The sequence below is a fragment of the Oncorhynchus mykiss genome, chromosome 17 (assembly GCF_013265735.2).
Source record: "Oncorhynchus mykiss isolate Arlee chromosome 17, USDA_OmykA_1.1, whole genome shotgun sequence".
NCBI lineage: Eukaryota > Metazoa > Chordata > Actinopteri > Salmoniformes > Salmonidae > Oncorhynchus > Oncorhynchus mykiss.
The window spans coordinates 57,572,847-57,597,824 of record NC_048581.1 but is presented as its reverse complement, the minus strand read 5'-3'; the positions used below and the strand labels follow the sequence as shown (position 1 = coordinate 57,597,824).

Genomic DNA, 24,978 nt, shown 5'->3' with positions numbered 1-24,978 from the left:
GCAAGCTAGCTGACTCCGGCTGCAAAACGGACCAACGCCGAAGGAATCTATATCAAATCTAAAATATCTTCGCTGCTCGGTCGAATGCGTAGGCCGTCTGAAATTGAGAAGTTTAGACGGAAAAGATGAATTTACAGGTGATAAATGGTGGCTTTGATAAACAGTGGTGGCTGAATAAAGCAAGAGTGGCTGGGCAGTGCGTATTATACCCTCAGGGTATAATGAGTCATGGCCCGACGGGGCCAATCACTTCCAAGATGGGACTTGGGTGGTTTCAAAGTTGAAAATTATTCAGTGATGCTGTCAGGAGACAGCTTATAGCATAGTAATAACTCAAGTTCGAAATGAAGTAAAAGCAGTCATGTACTGTTAATCTTGCATGTAGGCAACAGCAATGTTTCACACTTATGACCCCTTGATATCCTCAAATGTATGAAATATTGTGGTTGACAATCAAGTTTGGATCATTACTCAGTGAACAGTGTCAGGTAGTTATGTAAAAATAATATTTAATATACATATTTTATGTGGCAATAATCTACTCCAGGGTCAACTCATATTGGGCTGTCGAAAGGATAGTACTCTAGGGTCAACTCATATTGGGCTGTCGAAAGGATAGTAAAATGGATGTTAAAAAGATGTAGGCTGTGAGAGTGAATATTAATTGAATTGATCTGATGTTTGTCAGATTTGGTTTACCGGCTCTATCACCAGCTTCCAAACCAGGTGAGTTGGATTTTCATAGGTTTTTCAGCATGACCAGTCAAAATTGTATGTTGTAATTCATGTATATTTTTTCTCTTTGTCTATTAGGTGCATCAGTTGCAAATAGTAAACTAACTGTGAGTATCAATGGGGTTCATATAATATATTTATTTTTCCTATTTCAACAATGCCTGCACATAAAATGGCACTTCACATAATCGGCACATTTACTGTAGGTTGCTGTGACAATGTTGGTGTTAACCCTGTATTAGTTTGGCAAAATAATATGGAACAGGAAAAAATATAGAAAGGCTTTCCCAAAAACCTTCTAAATTAAAGGACCCCCCAGAGGAAGTATCCCCCTACTATTTTGAAGCAATTTTTTGTCCTAAAGAGGGAATGCACTTTTAGGTTCCACCTCCGAAGAATCACGAAGTCTACATATACATATTCACAAATTGGGTGTGGGAATTTCCATGTGGAGTTGATAAACATCAACAACAAGGCCACTGACAGCTGTCAGAGTATGTAGTTACAACCTTATCTAGCTAGCTATCCTGCTAATTTTATATACAGTGCCTTGCGAAAGTATTCAGCCCCCTTGAACTTTGCGACCTTTTGCCACATTTCAGGCTTCAAACATAAATATATAAAACTGTATTTTTTTGTGAAGAATCAACAACAAGTGGGACACAATTACTGCAGAGATCTACAGCTGAGGTGGGAGACTCTGTCCATAGGACAACAATCAGTCGTATATTGCACAAATCTGGCCTTTATGGAAGAGTGGCAAGAAGAAAGCCATTTCTTAAAGATATCCATGAAAAGTGTTGTTTAAAGTTTGCCACAAGCCACCTGGGAGACACACCAAACATGTGGAAGAAGGTGCTCTGGTCAGATGAAACCAAAATTGAACTTTTTGGCAACAATGCAAAACGTTATGTTTGGCGTAAAAGCAACACAGCTCATCACACTGAACACACCATCCCCACTGTCAAACATGGTGGTGGCAGCATCATGGTTTGGGCCTGCTTTTCTTCAGCAGGGACAGGGAAGATGGTTAAAATTGATGGGAAGATGGATGGAGCCAAATACAGGACCATTCTGGAAGAAAATCTGATGGAGTCTGCAAAAGACCTGAGACTGGGACGGAGATTTGTCTTCCAACAAGACAATGATCCAAAACATGAAGCAAAATCTACAATGGAATGGTTCAAAAATAAACATATCCAGGTGTTAGAATGGCCAAGTCAAAGTCCAGACCTGAATCCAATCGAGAATCTGTGTAAAGAACTGAAAACTGCTGTTCACAAATGCTCTCCATCCAACCTCACTGAGCTCGAGCTGTTTTGCAAGGAGGAATGGGAAAAAATGTCAGTCTCTCGATGTGCAAAACTGATAGAGACATACCCCAAGCGACTTACAGCTGTAATCGCAGCAAAAGGTGGCGCTACAAAGTATTAACTTAAGGGGGCCAAATACTTTCGCAAGGCACTGTAGCTAGCTAATGTTATCTGTTGTTGTTGCTGGGTTTTACTACACCGTATTCAAAAGACTAACCAGCTGGCTCTATTGCTGGTTCTGTAGATGGATTTATCATAATAATTTATTTAGGAAAACTTTGCCACAGATGGAAACCACTGGACAATCTTTGACTTCGCCATCTATTGTTTTTTCCAAAGTTTGGCATCTTCCATTTTTTATTCCTCCAAATAGGATAGCAGCCTACACCAGAAATAACTAATATTGATAACCATCTAGATGATACATAGCCTACATACAGTCTACTACTCAATGGGGAGGCCATGAACGGCAACACCGGGACACAGTGCCAGTCGCTCCCGCTTGACAAGCACTACTGTCCGGCAATGGTGTGGGAAGTAGCTACCTAGTAGCCATTAGCCAATATCAGGGTGACTGTTACAGTAAGCACACGCATACGACGAATGAAGTAACAGTACACCCATCATAAAATACTTTTAATATAAAATAAACAATCGTCAGTTTTATAACTGAAAATTGACAATTATTTGTGTAAAAGTAATAGTGAAATATGACTGACTCATCCATCCAGTCCACTCTTACGGTATGGTAGCTCAATGTATGGTAGTTGCGTGGTAAGAAATGGAAGAAGAAGAAAAACAGCTCAGTCAAAACCATCTAACCTAAAGCAGAGAGCTTTTGACACACCCACTCCATTCCACACGCCCACTACTTTCCTTTCGACACACCCACTCATTCATGCTCCGGTTGCCATATTGGGATGTAGCTAGCCCCCTTCTCTGTAGTGAAGCAAAACTTTACTGGTCAAACCATTAATCTTGGGGTGATGGGGAGCGAGTTTGCAAATGGCAAATATCACACAATTATACCATTTTAAAAAATGGTTATTTATATTTATATGTATATATATATATATATATATATATATATACACTGCTCAAAAAAATAAAGGGAACACTAAAATAACACATCCTAGATCTGAATGAATGAAATATTCTTATTGAATACTTTTTTCATTACATAGTTGAATGTGCTGACAACAAAATCACACAAAAATGATCAATGGAAATCAAATTTATCAACCCATGGAGGTCTGGATTTGGAGTCACACTCAAAATTAAAGTGGAAAACCACACTACAGGCTGATCCAACTTTGATGTAATGTCCTTAAAACAAGTCAAAATGAGGCTCAGTAGTGTGTGTGGCCTCCACGTGACTGTATGACCTCCCTACAACGCCTGGGCATGCTCCTGATGAGGTGGTGGATGGTCTCCTGAGGGATCTCCTCCCAGACCTGGACTAAAGCATCCGCCAACTCCTGGACAGTCTGGTGCAACGTGGCGTTGGTGGATGGAGTGAGACATGATGTCCCAGATGTGCTCAATTGGATTCAGGTCTGGGGAACGGGCGGGCCAGTCCATAGCATCAATGCCTTCCTCTTGCAGGAACTGCTGACACACTCCAGCCACATGAGGAGACCTTTCCATTGTCTTGCATTAGGAAGAACCCAGGAGGAACCCAGGGCGAACTGCACCAGCATATGGTCTCACAAGGGGTCTGAGGATCTCATCTCGGTACCTAATGGCAGTCAGGCTACCTCTGGCGAGCACATGGAGGGCTGTGCGGCCCCCCCAAAGAAATGCCACCCCACACCATGACTGACCCACCGCCAAACCAGTCATGCTGGAAGATGTTGCAGGCAGCAGAACGTTCTCCACGGAGTCTCCAGACTCTGTCACGTGCTCAGTGTGAACCTGCTTTCATCTGTGAAGAGCACAGGGCGCCAGTGGCGAATTTGCCAATCTTGGTGTTCTCTGGCAAATTCCAAACGTCCTGCACGGTGTTGGGCTGTAAGCACAACCCCCACCTGTGGACGTTGGGCCCTCATACCACCCTCATGGAGTCTGTTCCTGACCGTTTGAGCAGACACGTGCACATTTGTGGCCTGCTGGAGGTCATTTTGCTGGGCTCTGGCAGTGCTCCTCCTTGCACAAAGGCGGAGGTAGCGGCCCTGCTGCTGGGTTGTTGCCCTCCTACGGCCTCCTCCACGTCTCCTGATGTACTGGCCTGTCTCCTGGTAGCGCCTCCATGCTCTGGACACTACGCTGACAGACACAGCAAACCTGCATGTAGGGACAGCAGACTGGGATAGGAATTGGTTGAATATGTCCGTAAAAAAATCCTGCCAGCTGGTCTGCGCATGCTCTGAGGACGCGGCTAGGGATGCCCTTTGGGCCGGCAGCACTGCGAGGTTTAACACGTTTAAGTGTTTTACTCATGTTGGCCACGGAGCAGGAGACCCCGCAGGCTTTGGTAGCAGGCCGTGTCAGTGGCACTGTATTGTCCTCAAAGCGAGCAAAGAAATTGTTTAATTTGTCTGGGAGCAAGACGTCGATGTCCGCAACGGGGCTGGTTTTCTTTTTGTAATCCGTGATCGCCTTGCCATGATTTAAAAGTGGTGGCTCGCGCTTTCAGTTTTGCGTGAATGCTGCTATTATTCCACGGTTTCTGGTTAGGGAAGGTTTTAATAGTCACAGCGGGTACAACTTCTCAAATGCACTTGCTAATAAACTCACTCACCGAGTCAGCATATACGTCAATGTTGTTGTCTGAGGCTATCCGGAACACATCCCAGTCCACATGATTGAAGCAATCTTGAAGCGTGGAATCCGATTGGTCAGACCAGCGTTGTATTGACCTGTTCACGGGCGTTTCCTGTTTTAGTTTCTGTCTATAGGCTGGGAGCAACAAAATGGATTCATGGTCAGATTTGCCGAAGCCAGGGCACTTAGGGCTTTGTGTGCATTGCGGAAGTTCGAGTAGCAATGATCCAGAATTCTTCCAGCTCGTGTCGCGCATTCGATATGGTGATAGAATTTAGGGAGTATTGATCTTAGGTTAGCTTTGTTAAAATCCCCAGCTACAATAAATGCATCCCCAGGATGTATGGTTTCCAGTTTTCATAGAGTCCAGTGAAGTTCTTTCAGTGCCGACGAAGTAACTGCTTGGGGGGATATACATGGCTTTGACTATAATCGAAGAGAATTCTCTTGGAAGATAATGCGGTCGGCATTTGATTGTAAGGAATTCTAGGTCAGGTGAACAAAAGGACTTGAGTTCCTGTATGTTTTTGTGATTTCACCATGAGTCGTTAATCATAAGGCATACACCCCCTTCTTACCAGAGAGACGTTTGTTTCCGTTGGCACGATTCGTGAAGAAACCGGGTGGCTGTACCGACTCTGACAACGTATCCCGAGTGAGCCATGTTTCCGTGAAACAGAGAATGTTAGAATCTCTGATGTCTCTCTGGAAGGCAACTCATGCCCTAATTTCGTACACCTTGTTATCTAGAGATTGGACATTGGCGAGTAATATGCTAGGAAGCGGTGGATGGTGTGCTCATCTTCTGAGTCCGAGCAGTAGGCCGCTCCGTCTGCCTCTCCTGTGGTGACCGCGTTGTTTTGGGTCGACCTCTGGGATAAGATCGTATGTCCAGGGTGGAGGTCCGAACAAAGGATCCCCTTTGGGAAACATGTATTCCTGGTCGAAATGATGGTAAGTTGACGTCGCTTTTATATCCAATAGTTCTTCCCGGCTGTATGTAATAACATTTTCTGGACAATGTAAGAAATAGTACATAAAAAAACAAAACAGTTCTAAGGACCAGAAGCGAGGCGACCATCTCTGTCGACGCCAACAACATGGTTAAGGTCTGGCCATTATCTTTCAGCTCAAAAAAGGGGATTTCTATTGGTGTGGGCGTTTAAATGTTAACTACCGGTAGCTACAAAGTAGCTTACTTGACAGAATGAGATTGTGATTATTTGCATAAATCCAGTGTACGCTACGGAACACTGCTAACCAAAAAAACTGTGCTAGGTGCATGCAAACTTTAATTAAAAATGTCTAAATTTTTCCCAGACCTCGAAAGTGGTCTCCTGGTGTGGTTTTAGCATTGTTGTGTTCTTAGAACATCCATTTTTTGTTTTTCTATAAGAAATGTGGGATTGAATGATCTAAACCCTGATAAAAGGGTGAGGGAATCCGAAACCTGAACACTCCCCACCACCCTTCCGACCACCTTGCAGGCATGCAAACTTGTCATTTTTCTGTGATATTCATTGCTTTTATTTCAAAACAGTCATCCACGTGAACCATGTAGAGCTGTAAAAAAAAACGTGGGGGTTCTGATGTAAAGTGGGCAGACGCAGTGTGTATCTCCCATTGAGCTATAAAAGAGATGCGCAAAAATATCTTCTCCATGTGTGATCACAGCCGCCTCATCACACATTCCATGCAAAAACTTTGTTCCTGTCTGGGAAATTTTTAATGCAACTCGAGGTAAGTAACCTGTGTTTGAAATAATGCTGCGATTATCCTTGATGAAAAGCTAATTATAGCTTGTATGTTTCAATAGCACAAATTATTACAGACAAAGTTAACATTAGCTAGCTGATGTTAGACATCTAGCTACGTTAGCATCCAAGTTGGCAAGCTAACATTACCACCTGCATGCCTCCATTAACTATGTGTTGCCTCAGTTTACTTCACATGTCTGTCTAATAATCCACAGAACACTTATATGCATTGGAGGAGGCGAGGGAGTAACTTTATAAACTTGGTTACTTTATTACTAAACCTAGCATGGTAGCGCAGGCAGCTGCACAACAACGGTGTATACTGGAGTCATAATGTTCCAATACTCTAACAATGATACCAATGAATAAGTACCCGCTGGTGCCATGTTTGAGTACTTACCTTAGGCAAACCCACATTATCACACTGTGGGTAGTCTAGTTATTATGTAGGAAATTAGAAAATCAAATGTACATATTATTATATTGTGTTGTTGGCATCTTTCTATTAAATAGTGTAATTTATGCTATGCTTTCGTTTTCAGAATGATAGAGTTTTAGGAGAGGGAGTCACTGTCTAAGCTTGAGTCAGGTTTGAGGTTCAAGTGGAGCTGGGCCTGGCTGAAGTTAGATGCAAAGACTGATGTCAAGGGATTGCAGCACACCCCTCCCACGTTTCTAAATAAATGTAAAGATAGACAAGCCAGGTCATGCAATTTACAGCCTGTTACTGTTTATTATTTTGAGCATTAAAATAATTTTTGTAAAAATAATGGGGGGTATGAGTCGTGTGTGTATGGCAGGTCAGATTATATTAAAATGAGAGTTGTTTTAAAGTTGGCTGAAAATAATGTAGTTATTTAGCAGATAGCCTAGACCTTCACCTTACAGTTCTTCATTAAACCCACTGGAAAATACATGTCCTCAACAAGAAAATATGAAAATCCTAACTCTGTCTGGGGAGACTGAGATGATCATGTCATGATTAACCTTAAACCCAGGCCAAAGAGCCCAACTCCCCAATACCGCAGGACACAATTTTCTCTGTCTATTGTGGTTTGGTAAGGTAGGAGTATTGAGATTGTTCAAATAGGTACTTGTTATTCTCTGACAATATGTAAGTAATATGCAAATTGTCACCTTTTTGGACTCTCACCTGTTTGCATCCCTGTTTATTGGAGAAGAAGAAGCCTGTGGTTTTCTGTTTGTAAGAGGATGACAGGATCTGTTTTTCCTCACTTTTTCACTGTGATGTTATGAATAGGAGTTTGTGAACACCTGACTTGTCTTTATGGAGCACATAAATAACACCTCTCCTCCCTCTGTGGCGTTAGGTCAGCGTTGAGGTCCTGAAGAAGCGGGCAGAGCGCTTTGGCATGAATGTGTCCTCTGTCGCCAAAACGGTGAGCTGACTCATGAATTCACTACATAACCAAAAGTATGTGAACACCTGCTCGTCTTCTCTCGATCGTTCTCTTCTCTCTATCGCTCTCTTCTCTCTATTGCTCTCTCTCTCCTGTATGGCGTTGTGTGGGCGAACGGTTTGCTGATGTCAACGTAGTGAACAGAGTGCCCCATTGTGGCGGTGGGGTTATGGTATGGGCAGGCATAAGCTACGGACAACGAAACATGGTTGCCAATTGAATGCACAGAGATACCATGATGAGATCCTTTAGCCCATTGTCGTGCTATTCATCTGCTGCCATTACTTCATGTTTCAGCATGTTAATGCACGGCCCCATGTTGCAAGGATCTTTACACAGTTCCTGGAAGCTAAAAATGTCACAGTTCTTCCATTGCCTTAATACTGACCAGACATGTCACCCATTGAGCATGTTTAGGATGCTCTGGATCAATATGTAGGACAGCGTGTTCCAGTTCACGCCAATATCTAGCAACTTCACACAGCCATTGAAGAGGAGTGGGTCAACATTCAACAGGCCGCAAAATCAAGAGCTTGATCAACTCTATGCAAAGGAGATGTATCTCGCTGCATGAGGCAAATGGTGATCATACCAGATACTGACTGGTTTTCTGATCCACGCCCTTACCATTTTTTTTAAGGTATCTGTGACCAGCAGAAACACACCTTTATTCCCAGTCATGTGAAACCCATAGATTAGAACCTAATTTATTTATTTAAATTGATTTGATTGCCTTATATGAACTATCAATGTACTTCACTCAAACCAGTGAATATCACTTATTATGAATGAGATTATTAACTATCAGCTCTTGGAATATCCAGGGCCTATACTGTTCGTATTTTTGTTCTAAAAGAGCAAATACAGAATTTTTTTTAATATGTCAAGGGACAGGACATCATAATCCTTCTCGAAACATGGTGTTGTGGAGGCATTGATACTCCGTGTCCCTAAAGCTACAGAGAAGGTTTACTACCATCAATCAAACATAAAAACATTAAACAGGGTCGGGACTCCGGTGTAATCATAATTTGGCATAAGCAGGATTTAGCACTGAATGAAATGAAAAAAGGTACTAACCACATTTGGCTGAAACTTAATAAAGGTACAATTGATTTTGACAATGATGTATACATACAGTGCTGTGGAAAAGTATTTCCCCCCTTTCTGATTTTCTCTATTTTTGCATATTAATTAAATAAATACATATATTTTTAAAAGTAGACCCAGGAAGCTAGGCATATGTCACGCGTCACTACTTCACAGGAGAGCCATTTGAACGTAAACTTTTTTTTATTTAATCAAAATGCATTTTTTTTGTTGAAATGCCTTCTGGAACATGTGAACTTTCATGTGCCTTAATAACAAACTTGTATTCATACTTACAGACGGCATTCAATTGTTAAATTATGAGTCTAGTTTGTTTATCCACAGAAAAAGTCAGCAACCTTCCCGCTAGCCATGATTGGCTGAGATAATGAGTGGGCTGGACATGCCGAGAGATGAGTTAGGATTGGTCTGCCGTATAGCACACGTATATAACATGATCTGGTCAGTATGTGTAGGTAATCCTTTCTAAAGCGTCTTTTTTGTAAGATTTCACATAGTAGAACTGCATAAGTGTTGCTCTCCACTTTCTGGAGGCCTGAGTTTTGAAATCAGTGGAATTAAAGTCTGATAGCTAAGGAGATGGAGAAAATTATTGCGTTCGTCTTCATATTTGCAATTGGAGTCTAAAAGAGAACCCACAAAATGCTGTTGTATAAAACACCTGTCTCTGGATTACATCTTCAAACTAAGAGCAACCATGGCATCCGTGACAGAGAGGGTGAAGCGTCAATCCATGTACAGTGCCTTGCGAAAGTATTCGGCCCCCTTGAACTTTGCGACCTTTTGCCACATTTCAGGCTTCAAACATAAAGATATAAAACTGTATTTTTTTGTGAAGAATCAACAACAAGTGGGACATTTATTGGATATTTCAAACTTTTTTAACAAATCAAAAACTGAAAAATTGGGCGTGCAAAATTATTCAGCCCCTTTACTTTCAGTGCAGCAAACTCTCCAGAAGTTCAGTGAGGATCTCTGAATGATCCAATGTTGACCTAAATGACTAATGATGATAAATACAATCCACCTGTGTGTAATCAAGTCTCCGTATAAATGCACCTGCACTGTGATAGTCTCAGAGGTCCGTTAAAAGCGCAGAGAGCATCATGAAGAACAAGGAACACACCAGGCAGGTCCGAGATACTATTGCGAAGAAGTTTAAAGCTGGATTTGGATGCAAAAAGATTTCCCAAGCTTTAAACATCCCAAGGAGCACTGTGCAAGCGATAATATTGAAATGGAAGGAGTATCAGACCACTGCAAATCTACCAAGACCTGGCCGTCCCTCTAAACTTTCAGCTCATACAAGGAGAAGACTGATCAGAGATGCAGCCAAGAGGCCCATGATCACTCTGGATGAACTGCAGAGATCTACAGCTGAGGTGGGAGACTCTGTCCATAGGACAACAATCAGTCGTATATAGCACAAATCTGGCCTTTATGGAAGAGTGGCAAGAAGAAAGCCATTTCTTAAAGATATCCATAAAAAGTGTTGTTTAAAGTTTGCCACAAGCCACCTGGGAGACACACCAAACATGTGGAAGAAGGTGCTCTGGTCAGATGAAACCAAAATTGAACTCTTTGGCAACAATGCAAAACGTTATGTTTGGCGTAAAAGCAACACAGCTGAACACACCATCCCCACTGTCAAACATGGTGGTGGCAGCATCATGGTTTGGGCCTGCTTTTCTTCAGCAGGGACAGGGAAGATGGTTAAAATTGATGGGAAGATGGATGGAGCCAAATACAGGACCATTCTGGAAGAAAACCTGATGGAGTCTGCAAAAGACCTGAGACTGGGACGGAGATTTGTCTTCCAACAAGACAGTGATCCAAAACATATCCAGGTGTTAGAATGGTCAAGTCAAAGTCCAGACCTGAATCCAATCGAGAATCTGTGGAAAGAACTGAAAACTGCTGTTCACAAATGCTCTCCATCCAACCTCACGGAGCTCGAGCTGTTTTGCAAGGAGGAATGGGAAAAAATTTCAGTCTCTCGATGTGCAAAACTGATAGAGACATACCCCAAGCGACTTACAGCTGTAATCGCAGCAAAAGGTGGCGCTACAAGGTATTAACTTAAGGGGGCTGAATAATTTTGCACGCCCAATTTTTCAGTTTTTGATTTGTTAAAAAAGTTTGAAATATCCAATAAATGTCGTTCCACTTCATGATTGTGTCCCACTTGTTGTTGATTCTTCACAAAAAAAATAGTTTTATATCTTTATGTTTGAAGCCTGAAATGTGGCAATAGGTCGCAAAGTTCAAGGGGGCCGAATAATTTTGCAAGGCACTGTATATGGGTAAGAGAGCTAGCTACATTTTCAGATATATAACAAGTTTCTAATTTTGTCAGTCGTTTTCATTTCAAGTTAGTGTACTGTTAGCTAGCTAGGTAACGTTAGCTGCCTAGCTCGCTAGCTAACGTTACATGTATGATCTGTGTAATAATATTATTCGTATCTCAGAGCCATTGCTAGTTATAGCCTAATATTAGCTAGCTAACATTGAGCCTGGTTGCTTGGCTACCTGTAGAGTCATGCAGGGTAGTAACGTTATGAGTTGGGATTATGGTTCATTGTTTAGCTAGCTAGCTAGGTGTTTATCCCACTGAGCTGTATGGAACCAAAAGTCAGGCTTTGAGTAGTACACATACAACCCGGCTGACAGAACCTTCTCTCCCAGAGTTATAGCTACTGCAGTCCCTGTACTGGGCGAAGTAAGCCAAGCACCAAATTCCTAGAATTACTAGTTACTAATTACTAGCCCTGTCTCGGTCCTCAACAGGTCCTCAACAGCCATCTGATAAAAGTTCATGTTCCGTATGCTTACGCACAATGTGCTGTCTCACTCCATTCGTCAAGGCGATTCTTTCAGTTCTGTCGATCTGCCGGACGCTTATTTTCACAAACATTCTGCCAGCACATAGGATGTTTCTCAAGTTTGCCTTTCAGGGCATGGCCTATAAGTATCTCACTGGTCCATTTGGACTATTACTAGCCCCTCAGATTTTCAACAATGTGTGGAGGTGGCATTGAACCTACTGAGGTGCAGGTGGCTCAGAATCTCTGTGTACTGTATATAGACGACTACCTGCTCTGTACCCGCAAACAGGAGCAAGCAGTTAGAGACACGGCTATCCTTACAATCTACCTCACAGAGCTTGGTCTCAGGATCAATCCGATAAAGAGCTGTTTGGTGCCCACACAGAACAGAATATCAGAATAAATAATATTTATTTCTGGGCCACCCAGTCAGAGAGGCGAGTCACGTCATTCTGCCTATGCCTCTTCATGTTCAGTCTGGGGCATACGGTCACACAAAGGCATAATGAATACAGAAGCGGATTTGTTGTCCAGAGGGAATCCCTTGTACGGGTAGTGGGAACCTCACCTCTTTTGTAGTGGCCCAAATATGGGAGAAATACGAACAGGCGTCCGTAGATCTTTTGGCATTGTGCTTAAACGCACACTGCCCACTGTTCTTTACACTGGCAAGCAACGATGCGCCACTATGGGTGGACGTGATGGCACACCCATTGCCATGGGTGCGTCTTTACGCCCCCCCTGATTCTTCCCACACTCTCCAGAGTGAGGGAATGACCAGCCCTTGCAGTTACCGTTATGCAGGGATCTGTTGACCCAAGCAAACAGAGATTTTCCGTCCTCGTCTGTACATGCTGGCTCTTTGTGCCTGGCCTGTGAGAGGGTGAATCTTGAAGGGCAGCTCTGCCATTTTTTCAACCTTATATTCATCTCCAGCACCAAACAAGTGTCTACATTAATGAACACAGCGTGTTTATATGATCTGTAGTTAAAAAGATAAGAAAGGTCTTAAGAAAATGCTTCTCTGTGAAATCACAGGTTAGGATTAAAATGAAAAAAAAAAAATTTTTTCAAAACCTGCATTGAGTTCTAGCCCGAGGGAGGGTATTTGCTTTCTCCCCACGTTACCCCGAATCTCAGTGTTTTGAAAATCACAATTTAAAAAATATATATATTTTTAATGTTATGAACTTTTTACCTTTTTTTTTTTTTCTTCTACAAAACGTGACGTTTTCACATATGTTGACCTGATATTGTGCTGGAGATAATGAAAATGAGGTTAAAAAGTGATGAAGTTGCCCTTTACTGTGACAGGCCTACCACTCTGTGTTGTGGAGACTATTCAGAGCGCTAGGCTCCTTCTACACACTCACTTTATGACAACAAGTGGCGTGTGTTTGAGAGATGATGCGAGCGGAAACGGGTTACTCCCTTTCTGTACTCATTTTCAGAGGTACATTGCTTTCTGCGGGACCATCTCTGCCTGCTATATAAACTTAAATTACGGTACAGAGGTGAGACACCCCCTTATCTGACATTTTATGAAGGGTGGCGTCGCTTTCACCCGCTATCCAAGAAGCTAGTCCCATCCTGGGACCTATCTATTGTGCTTGAGGCCATTTCACAGCCTCCGCTGGAAAGTGGGGAAGTGAGACTTATCTCATTTAAAACTGCTTACTTACTTTTAGCCATTACATCCGCATAGCGAGTGGGAGAGCTGCACGCACTGTCTGTCCACCACTCATGCCTGCACTTTGCCCCTGGGTTGTCCAATGTTACCCGACAACCTAACCCCGCTTTTGTGCCTAAAGTAAGTAGTACTTACAATAGACTCACTTTGGAGCTGTCAGCCGTTCACCCACCAACTTTTTCCTTTTTGGTGGAATGGCGTCTCCACCGCTTGTGGAGCATCTACATGGACAGGACAAGAGCCCTTAGAAAGAGCGACCAGCTCTTTGTCTCTTGGGCACCTCCCCACGCAGGGAGGCCCATTTCTCGCCGGCTCTTATCCCATTGGATAGTGGATGCTATTATAGTGGCCTATAATAGCAAGGATTTACCACCTTCAGAGGGCCTGAGAGCTCATTCCACTGGAGGTTTGGCTGCGTCATGAGCATTGTTTAAGGGCATCTCTGTTCGAGATCTGTAATGCTCCCTGTTGGGGAACCCCCTCGTTAGAGCATACAGTGCTTAGTGTCGGGACTTCTGGTGGTTGATTCTGTCTAGACAACCTGGCTTCGGAGAGTATATGAGAACTATGGGAGTTGGCTATATCCCCATCGTAAAAGAAATCGAACAAGTATTTTGAAATAAACCTTTGGGTTACTTGACGTAACCCCGTTCTATGATAATGAGTGTCTTTCACCACGTTTACCTTCACGCTTTGCGTCAGGAAGAAAACATATACTTGGAAAGTGAAGCTAGTAGGGGATGACGGAGCCTTATAAAAGATTGGGGGCTTCCAACTTCGCCGTCGCTCGTGTCTGTCTACAACAGATGTGTGATTGGAGCGTCCTTGAATCACTTACCCATAGTGAGAGACCTCACTCACATGATCATAGAACCGGGTTTACGTCAAGCAACCAAATGTTTCTTTCTTTTACCAGTGATCCATAATCAAACAACGGGAGAACATCGCTAACTACACATAGTGTATTCGTAAAGTATTCAGACCCCTTGACTTTTTTTAACAACAAAAATACGTTACAGCCTTATTCTAAAATGGATTAAATGGATTTTTTTTTACCTCATCAATCTACACACAATACACCATAATGACAAAGCAAAAATGTTTTATTTTTGCAAATGTATTAAAAATCCAATTAAATATTACATTGTGTAAGTATTCAGACCCTTTACTCAGTACTTTGTTGAAGCACCTTTGGCAGCGATTACAGCCTCGTGTCATCTTGGGTATGACACTATGCGCTTGGTACACCTGTATTTGGGGAGTTTCTCCGATTCTACTTTGCAGATCCTCTCAAGCTCTGTCACGTTGGATGGTGAGCATCACTGCACAGCTATTTTCTGGTCTCTCCAGAGATGTTAGATTGGGTTCAAGTCCGGCCTATGGCTGGGCCTCTCAAGGACATTCAGAGACTTGTCCCGAAGTCCAAGTCTGAGGTCCTTAGCATTCTGGAGCAGGTTTTCATCAAGGATCTCTCTTTGCTCCGTTCATCTTTCCCTCAATTCTGACTAGTCTCCCAGTCCCTGCCGCTGAAAAACATCCACACAGCATGATGCTGCCACCACCATACTTCACCGTAGGGATGGTGCCAGATTTCTTCCAGATTTGACGTCTGGCATTCAGGCCAAAGAGTTCAGTCTTGGTTTCATCAGACCAGATAATCTTGTTTCTCGGGGTCTGAGTCCTTTAGATTCCTCTTGGCAAACTCCAAGCGGGCTGTCATGTGCCTTTTACTAAGGAGTGGCTTCCGTCTGGCCACTCTACTGTAAAGGCCTGATTTGGTGGAGTGCTGCAAAGATGGTTGTCCTTTTGGAAGGTTCTCCCATCTCAACATAGGAACTCTGGAGCTCTCAGAGTGACCATCGGGTTCTTGGTCACCTCCCTGACCAAGGCCCTTCTCCCCCGATTGCTCAGTTTGGCCAGCTCTAGGAAGAGTCTTGGTGGTTCTAAACTTCTTCCATTTGCAAACTTTTTTTTACTTTGTCATTATGGGGTATTGTGTGTAGATTGCTATATATTTTTTAATTCAACCCATTTTAGAATAAAGCATTAAAATGTGGAAAAAGTCAAGGGGTCTGAATACTTTCCGAATGCACTGTACATACAATAAGTGTTTTTCTCATAATAAATAATTTGCTTAATCAATGTGTAGTTATTTCATGTCTAGTTATTTCATGTCTAGTTATGTCTGGTTATTCAAGGAAAGTCTTTAGATTAAGTGACAGGGCATAGGACAACCGTCACACAGGTAACATATATTTATTAGTTAAAAGATAAGTGAAACGTTCAAAATGTCGAGTTGAGGCGTTTTCTTCTTTGGTACCACTTTTTCTGTAATGAACTTTATTCTTAAGTTACACACATACAGTAGCTTTTATAGTGTGGTCTTTATCGCTTTATGGGAGATGGTGGTATCTCTGTCAATTGATCTGTTCAGGGATTGTAACTTACATGTTATGTGTTATAAAGATATGGCTGTCGTTAGTAGAATGTAGTCATGCTATTGAGAACACTGTCACCATTGGACAGTCGATCTGTCAATTTGCAAATCTTCTTTTACATTTTTTATTTTTTACCTTGACTGGAGGTAATCAGTGAACCTGACTTAACCCTTACCTCACCCCTCTGACACATTTGACTCCTTCCTTTGTCTTTTGTGTTGTCGTCCCTCCTGCTATGAGGCTTGCGCTGTGAGGGGAGGGGTGTACATCAGATTTTGGTCAATACCCCCCCCCCCCCCCCACTCGAATCCACTATCCTGTTTGATTGTCCTTGAGAAGCTCTCGCTGGCCAGGGATAATGGCTAGTGACAGGATGGAGAAAGGCCCTGGCAGCCACGGTGATTGTTACAGAGAAGGGGTCTGTCACTGCGACCGGCCAACCACCTGGAGAGAAGAGCTTGCTCGTCCACCTCAGAGCTATTCTGCCAGGGTGGATAGGCAAGGCCAGTCCAGGCTGGGAACAGAAGGCGACAACAGTAACACATGGGAGCAGGCTCTAGGGGCAGCAGAGCACAGCATTGTTCTGTCAGGACTGAGGTTCAGTTAACAGAGCAGGGAGAATGAACTTCTCCCCTTCAGGGCTCTGTGCTCTATTCTACAGTACCTTTGTGAACTCTTTGTGCTTTGTTGAAACAGCTTTGCTCTGTAACGTCAAGGTGATGTACTCCTACGCTGTCCATTCTCATCTGCTCAGATAAGATTTTGATGCAATCACCCTCTTGATGTGATTGACGTTGTTCCCTCACAGTCAGTTGAACTCTTTTCTTTTTAAATAATTACATTATTGCTGCTACAGCCTTACTGTTCTCTCAATGGAATGCTACATTTCTTTCCTCCGAATAAGTGCTTTCTCACTCCAATTGAGCTGGTTAAATGTGAAAGCCAGTGAATGGAGCAACCTCAATAGGCGAAAATAAACAATTGCATTGGTCCAGGAATACAGCGGGGGAGAGCCAGAGGGAGGGAGAAAGGCCCCCCTAACAAGCTAAGATTCCCATGGAGACTTACGCACTTAGGCCTCTCTCTGTTTAAAGCAGGCTCTCGTAAAGTACTTCAGCAGTAGATGATTTCTTTTAACACACACACACACACACACACACACACACACACACATAATTTGCTCCTCACTTGTCCAGCACTAGCCCTCAGAAAAGCAGTCCATTGTTTGCAAGTGAAAGGCTCTTGTTTCAGCTGTGTAACTAAATCAAGAGCTCCTTCCACACAGAGGCCTGCACAGCCTCACTCCTCCAGATTGTGTCCATTCGAGTGGCCGGGGTATTAACTGTGTTCCCCCATTGTTAGGAGAGCACCCCCACAACCTTAAACCACTTGCCCCACGCCCAATTTCTCTCGTGGTCCAAGTTTATGGCCTCGCCTTTCCTCAAGGTTTCCATTTCAACCCTTTTAGAAAGACAGCAGTGAAGGAGGTTGGTCAGTGATCCTATTTGAAGTGTGTATTCCATTTAGAAAAGGAGGCCATGTATGGTTCTAATTTTAAATAAATGGATGAAAATTATAAATTCCAATCTAAATTTGAGTTGTCAATCTACTACTTGTATGGTCATATTAGAGCCATAGGCTATATATTTTATGTGTCAGTAAGCTTATATCAAGACCTCCCACTGACAAAGAATGTATTTGTATTTATAAAAATAAAAAAATAGAAAAATTAATTAAGGCAAATCCTGAACACTGTGAGAAGTGCACATGGGATTTACAAGGTTGGGAGAGAGTACGCATGGTTTCCTAAATTTAGGAACTGACCCTCGGGTCAGGTCATTGGTTCCTCTTCGCAGTGCACCCTCTTTGTATGATGTCATTGTGGCAGGCCTCTGCCAGCTAACCCACTTTGCAGCTACACAAGGACATGAGAGGAGCTTTTTTTAAACAGGGTTTGTTTATTCTTGTTTTAATTGGTTAACCATTTAAAGGCCCAATGCAGCCATTTCTATCTCAATATCGAAATATCAAATCCTTTTATGGGTAACAATTAAGTATGTTACTGTGATTGTTTTCAGTCAAAATGTTCAAAAAGAAACAAATCACTTCTTAGGAGGAGCAATTTCTCAAGCAAGAATTTTCTAGGATTGTCTGGACGTGGTCTGAGTGGGGAGGGGGAAAACTGAAAACTAGCTGTTTGGAACTCTCTTTCTTATTGGTCTATAAAGCCCGACTCAGTAAGTCTCATTTACGATTATGAAATATCAAACTGTTGGGGCGACAAAATAAACTCTCATAGCGGCTGCTGGGCCAACCACCCTTCGATCAGTCAGTATCAGACAGCTGTGTTCTGGTTTGCTTGTAGCCTAAAACAAGCATGTAGGTTACTCTACTGTATAAAAATTACAATTTACATGTGGAGTCAGCTATGAACGTTACAGCAGTAAAATTGTTTTTTAATTTAGTAGACAAGTTCAACGATATAGGCCACCTACTGCAGTGCAACAGTAGCACCATTATCTGCTTGATTTCTTGCAGTGTAAACACTTGCCTGGAAAAGTCCACCCTCAGCAAATATAGGGTTGAATAAATTCACCATCAAAAGGTTACAATAGTAAACTCCACATCCAAGAGGAAAACAATTAGCCAGCTATCAACTCCAGCAAAGTTTGCAAGTGCATGAACGTTTATTTGGCTGTTTGCTTAATCACCCATCGGTAGGCTATGCACATTTGCAAGCAATGTGTGTCGATCGATCTGTTTCTAGCTAGTTTTCTTCACTTGCATACCAGTAGATAGAGCTGGCTTTGTGATTATTATCCATAGGTTCTAGCATGCTGCTGGCACTGGCCGTGCTAAGAAGTCTGAAATGTGGTCGAACTAGCAAGTGTTTGACTAGGAAAATATTCTCAATCCCTTGCTGAATGAAAATCACCCACAATTCCAGTTTTCATTTAGAAGCTCAAGCTAGCAACATCAAAGCAACTTTGTAATGACAGACCCACCAATCTGTGCTCCTCTCACACAGACAGGTAAACGGACTGACAGCCAGGAGCCAATATTATTATTATTATTTTTTATTTTGTTTTACATTTTATCCCTTTTTCTCCCCAATTTCGTGATATCCAATTGTTTTAGTAGCTACTATCTTGTCTCATCGCTACAACTCCCGTACGGGCTCGGGAGAGACGAAGGTTGAAAGTCATGCGTCCGCCGATACACAACCCAACCAAGCCGCACTGCTTCTTAACACGGCACACATCCAACCCGGAAGCCGCAACAATGTGTCAGAGGAAACACCGTGCACCTGGCAACCTTGGTTAGCGCGCACTGCGCCCGGCCCGCCACAGGAGTCGCTGGTGCGCGATGAGACAAGGACATCCCTACCGGCCAAGCCCTCCCTAACCCGGACGACGCTAGGCCAATTGTGCGTCGCCCCACGGACCTCCCGGTCGCTTAAGCGTTTTTTAACCATTGCGACATGCATTTGTCAGCTAAATTACAAGTTTATTCTGTATCACTCAACTCTCATTTGAGTCTTATTTGTATTGAGAAGGATATACGTACATGTAGCTAGATATGTATTGTTGATGTGTTGCTTTAGTCATACATGGATCAGAGGGACAGAGAAAGTGCGGAAGAGAAATGATCAATAGGCCTATGCATTAAATTACCTGGAGAAATCAATTTGTAAAAAAGCTGCTGTACTTATAATTAGTAAAACTTTTATTGGTATCACTTTGAAGTGATCCAAATGACAAATTCATCTTTAATTTATACATTTAGAGATATATATTAAGCCAGAAAAAAAGTGAAATTGTATTTAGGACTAAGTCTGGCTTTAAAGATGCACTATGCGGAAATCGCAATGCCATTTCCTGGTTGCTAAAAATCAAATAGTTTGCCTAAATTCAGTTTGTGACAGAGTAAGAAAGTATAGTGTACCATCTAAACTGCTGTGAAATATATTTTCAAAATAATTTGTATTTTCAGTTGTTTGAAGCTGGTGTACAAAACGGAAAGAAAAAAAATCAAAACGGGACAGATAGAGCTGTTCAATGTGCGATATTTCTAATGTTTCTTAGACTTGCGTTCAATAAGTGACAGATCTATATCTCACATTTCTATGCTTTAACTAATTTACCGCCTGGTGATGACCAACTCTATCCCTCCAAAACAGGCTGAAATTTCAGGTGGTCTTTTATAACAGTTCTTACACTAAAATGGCATTATGAATTTCACAGTATTTTTCTAACCTCATAGTGTGGGAATATGTAATGCACTGGGTCTTTAAGTTTTCTTATTTGGTAAGGCCTTCATACACGATTACTCAATTGCGGTCTGCATGAACATTTAATCTGCTGTTGCTATTGAATCATCTATTAAATTATCTCTGCCAGCACCCTCATTTGCTTTGCTGTCATTTACTGTCATATTACATCACATTCACTAATGTTTTACATTTGTAAAACAACCAATTTGAAAGTTAGTATTGTCTTTTTAAGCGAAGTAAAAGGCTAATGATAGCCTTCTGGTAATTATGTTACTGTGATTTAGTAGTAACTGGTGGTGATGAATTTCCTCATACAGATCTATAATTTCAGTCAGTTTCAGCCTTTTATAATCCCTGTTCCTGAATGAATTATCAACCCAAAACTGCCCTTCTTTCCCTCTCCCCTGCTCGCACGCCATGGTACAGCAGGATGTTCTCAAGCATTATGTAATTGCCCAAAGAAGCCATGTCCCTGAGGTATGCGTGGTTAGGGCTAGGAGAGCTTTAGTTACCAGTGATACCTCACCCCCACTGCCTTTTCATTATCCGAATCTCATTTCCTTGCGGACTTGGTTATGACCGAAGCCTCATTACTCCACCTCGGCCCCATGCGGAGCGTTCCAGTCCGACCTGGAAAGGAGGGGTGGTGCCTCTAATGAGGGGTCCCCGGGGATCGGGGGCAGTGACCCGCCTGTGGACCTGGCTGTGTTTGGGGAGGCGTGCATGGACTAACGTGATTGTTTAAACGACTAATTAAGAAAGTATTATTGGTGCAGCAATGCTGGCAGCTGGTGTTAGGGAGAGAAGTGAGAAGGTAGAGGTGGATTAGCTGGAGAGAGAAAGATAACGATTTATAAGGTAAAGAGGCTTGAAGAAACAATCGGTTACAGTGGCTTACGTTGAGATTTTGTTTTTGTCATTACCAAGCAACTGGAATTTGAATGATTTTATTTTGCTATCTGACCGTGTGTTCTTTTAATTGGATCTCTGGGTCAACAACATGGCCTAAATGTAACTATTCTTTAAAAAAATATATTGGTTCTCCACTCTTGTGTTCAGACCACTCTTGTTGTGACATGTCTTGTAAGAGCGCTCTAATTTACTTCTGCTAATGCTAATACAGGGCTCCAAGCTAATGATGGCTATCTCCCAAGTAGTCACTGCAAGTAGTACACTACAGGGATTTTTCTGCCATTGAAATCCTTGGGTGGGCTGCCTAAGTGTTTTTTTGGGTCACCGAAGTCCAAACAGTGTTTTTAAAAAAAATATGTATGAGAAAAACAACCTGCACTCACAAATTGCATAGTTGAGCAGCAAGATGGTTAAATGCCAAGTTGATTAGTTGGTCAATATTTTCAACTACAGTGCCTTCAGAAAGGCACTGTAGTTGACTTTTTCCCCTTGAGTTTTTCCACATTTTGTTGTTAGTCTAAATTTAAAATGGATTAAATTTAGATTTTGTGTCACTGATCTACACATATTTCGACTTTGACACAATGGGGTATTATGTTTTTACACATTTAATTAAAAATGAAAAGCTGAAATGTCTTGAGTCAATAAGTATTCAACCCTTTTGTTATGGAAAGCCTAAATAAGTTCAGGAGTAAAAATGTGCTTAACCTCTATGGGATACGCTAGCGCTAGCGTAGCCAAATTCAAATAAATTACTATAAAAATCAAACTTTCATGAAATCACACATGTAAGATACCAAATTAAAGCTACCCGTGTTGTGAATCCAGCCAACATGTCAGATTTCAAAAAGGCTTTTCGGTGAAAGCAAACAATGCTAATATCTGAGGGTAGCACCTCTGTAAACAAAGAGAGAGAACATATTTCAACCCTGCAGACGCGACACAAAACGCAGAAATAAAAATATAAATCATGCCTTACCTTTGACGAGCTTCTTTTGTTGGCACTCCAAAATGTCCCATAAACATCACAAATGGTCCTTTTGTTCGATTAATTCCGTCGATATATATCCAAAATGTAAATTTATTTGGCGCGTTTGATCCAGAAAAACACTGGTTCCAACTTGCGCAACGTGATTACAAAATATCTCAAATGTTACCTGTAAACTTTGCCAAAACATTTCAAACGACTTTTGTAATACAACTTTAGGTGTTTTTTAAAAAGTAAATAATCGATCAAATTGAAGACGGGATGATCTGTGTTCAATACAGGAAGAAAACAAACTGACGCTACCTTTCTGGTCACGCGCCTCTATCTAACAGTACACTTGAAGTGACCCTCGTTTTGAACAGGGCTACTTCTTCATTACACGAAGGAAAAACCTCAACCAATTTCTAAAGACTGGTGACATCCAGTGGAAGTGATAGGAACTGCAATAATGTCCCTTAGAAATCTGGATTCCCAATGAAAATCCATTGAAAAGAGAGTGACCTCAAAAAAAAGAAAATCTGAATGGTTTTTCGCCTGCTGAGTTTCGCCTGCTACATAAGTTCTGTTATGCTCACAGACATGATTCAAACAGTTTTAGAAACTTCAGAGTGTTTTCTATCCAATAATACTAATAATATGCATATCTTCTGGGGATGAGTTGCAGGCAGTTGAATTTGGGCATGCATTTCATCCGGACGTGAAAATACTGCCCCGTCACCAAGAAGTTAACAAGTCACGTAATAAGTTGCATGGACTCACTCTGTCTGCAATAATAGTGTGTAACATGATTTTTAAGTGACTACCGCATCTATGTACACCCCACATACAATTATCTGTAAGGTCCCTCAGTCGAGCAGTGAATATCAAACCAGATTCGACCACAAAGACCAGGGAGGTTTTCCTATGGTTTACAAAGAAGGAAACCTATAGGTAGATGGGTAAAAAAAAAAAGAAGCCCTTTGAGCATGGTGTAATTATCCATTTGACATTTTGGATGGTGTATCAATATACCCAGTCACTACAAAGATACAGACCCCCTTCCTAAATCAATTGCCGAAGAGGAAGGAAACCACTTGGTGATTTCACCATGAGGCCAATGGTGATTTTTAAATGGTTACAAAGTTTAATGGCTGTGATAGGAGAAAACTGAGGATGCATCAACAACATTGTAGTTACTCCACAATACTAACACAAATGGCAGAGTAAAAAGGAAGCCTGTACAGAATAAAAATATTCTAAAGCATGCATCCTGTTTGCACTAACGCATTAAAGTAATAGTGCAAATTAAATGTTTGTCCAGAATACACAGTGTTATGTTTGGGGCAAATGGTGGTGGCTTGCATCATGTTATGGGTATTCTTGTCATCGGCAAGGACTAGGGAGTTTTTTAGGATAAAGATAAACGGAATAGAGCTAAGCACAGGCAAAATCCTAGAGAAAAACCTGGTTCTGTCTGCTTTCCATCAGACACTGGGAGACAAATTCACCTTTCAGCAGGACAATAACATAAAACACAAGGCCAAATATACACTGGAGTTGCTAACCAAGAAGACAGACCCCTTTCTGTGTTTACAAACATTGCCGCACGATGACGATGCGTGCAAGTTGGTGGCAGAACAAGGGGGAGTTCTTATAGAACGGCAACAAAAACCTGTATTTGAATGTTGCTTATTAATTCATTTCACACTACTTTTGGATTGTAATAGGATTTTAAGGCTCATTTGAATGTCCTGCTTAATGTAATGTTTGTCATCATTGCAAATCAACTGAATTATACTGAAAAAAGTTAAACTTCAACCAGTAAAATGGCACTTTGGCTAGCTTTTATTACAGCATATACCGTGTTGCCCAGCAACAGCCCCAAAACATCACTGCTCTAGAGGAGATCTGCATGGAGGAATGGGCCAAAATACCAGCAACAGTGTGTGAAAACCTTGTGAAGACTTACAGAAAACGTTTGACCTCTGTTATATACCCTTTGTTCGCAATGACAAAGTATTGAGATACACTTTTGTTATTGACCAAATACTTATTTTCCACCATAATTTGCAAATAAATTCATTCAAAATCCTACAATGTGATTTTCTGGATTTTTTTTTTTCTCATTTTGTCTGTCATAGTCGAAGTGTACCTATGATGAAAATTACAGGCCTCTCTCATCTTTTTAAGTGGGAGAACTTGCACAATTGGTGGCTGACTAAATACTTTTTTGCCCCACTGTATCAATGAGAGTTAGGATTCTAGCTAACAACTGCTGCATCCAAACTAGTTACAGTATTTTGCAAAGATCACAACCAAATATAATCTTAGCGATGGTTCAAGCAAGAATCAAAACGTATAAGAATCCCAGAAAGGGGATTTTGTTTAGAAGTAATAAACATTTTAATCTAGGGTATGTTGAATGGGCACAGATGGCGATGGTTTTCTTACTGCCGCCAAAAGTTGCGCGCATCAGTGCGTAACGTCAGTGTTTCATGTACTAGAAAATGGTCTTGAATGTTCCTAAGTAGACGAGTTACAGTTTTGACATTTTTTTAATTTTTATTTTACCTTTATTTAACCAGGTAGGCAAGTTGAGAACAAGTTCTCATTTACAATTGCGACCTGGCCAAGATAAAGCAAAGCAGTTCGACAGAAACAACGACACAGAGTTACACATGGAGTAAAACAAACATACAGTCAATAATACAGTATAAACAAGTCTATATACAATGTGAGCAAATGAAGTGAGAAGGGAGGTAAAGGCAAAAAAA

General features: G+C 41.7%; 1 protein-coding gene across 1 annotated transcript in view; it reads left to right on the top strand.

The window, feature by feature from the left end:
- The window catches only part of sarnp (SAP domain containing ribonucleoprotein), a 67,563-nt gene that overhangs the window by 19,476 nt on the left and 23,109 nt on the right, over positions 1-24,978 (top strand). Inside the window, exons 7-9 of the mRNA XM_021569047.2 lie at positions 689-726; positions 814-842; positions 7,900-7,968. Coding sequence (XP_021424722.1) covers positions 689-726; positions 814-842; positions 7,900-7,968 — 136 coding nt within the window. The remainder of the gene's footprint in view (positions 1-688; positions 727-813; positions 843-7,899; positions 7,969-24,978) is intronic.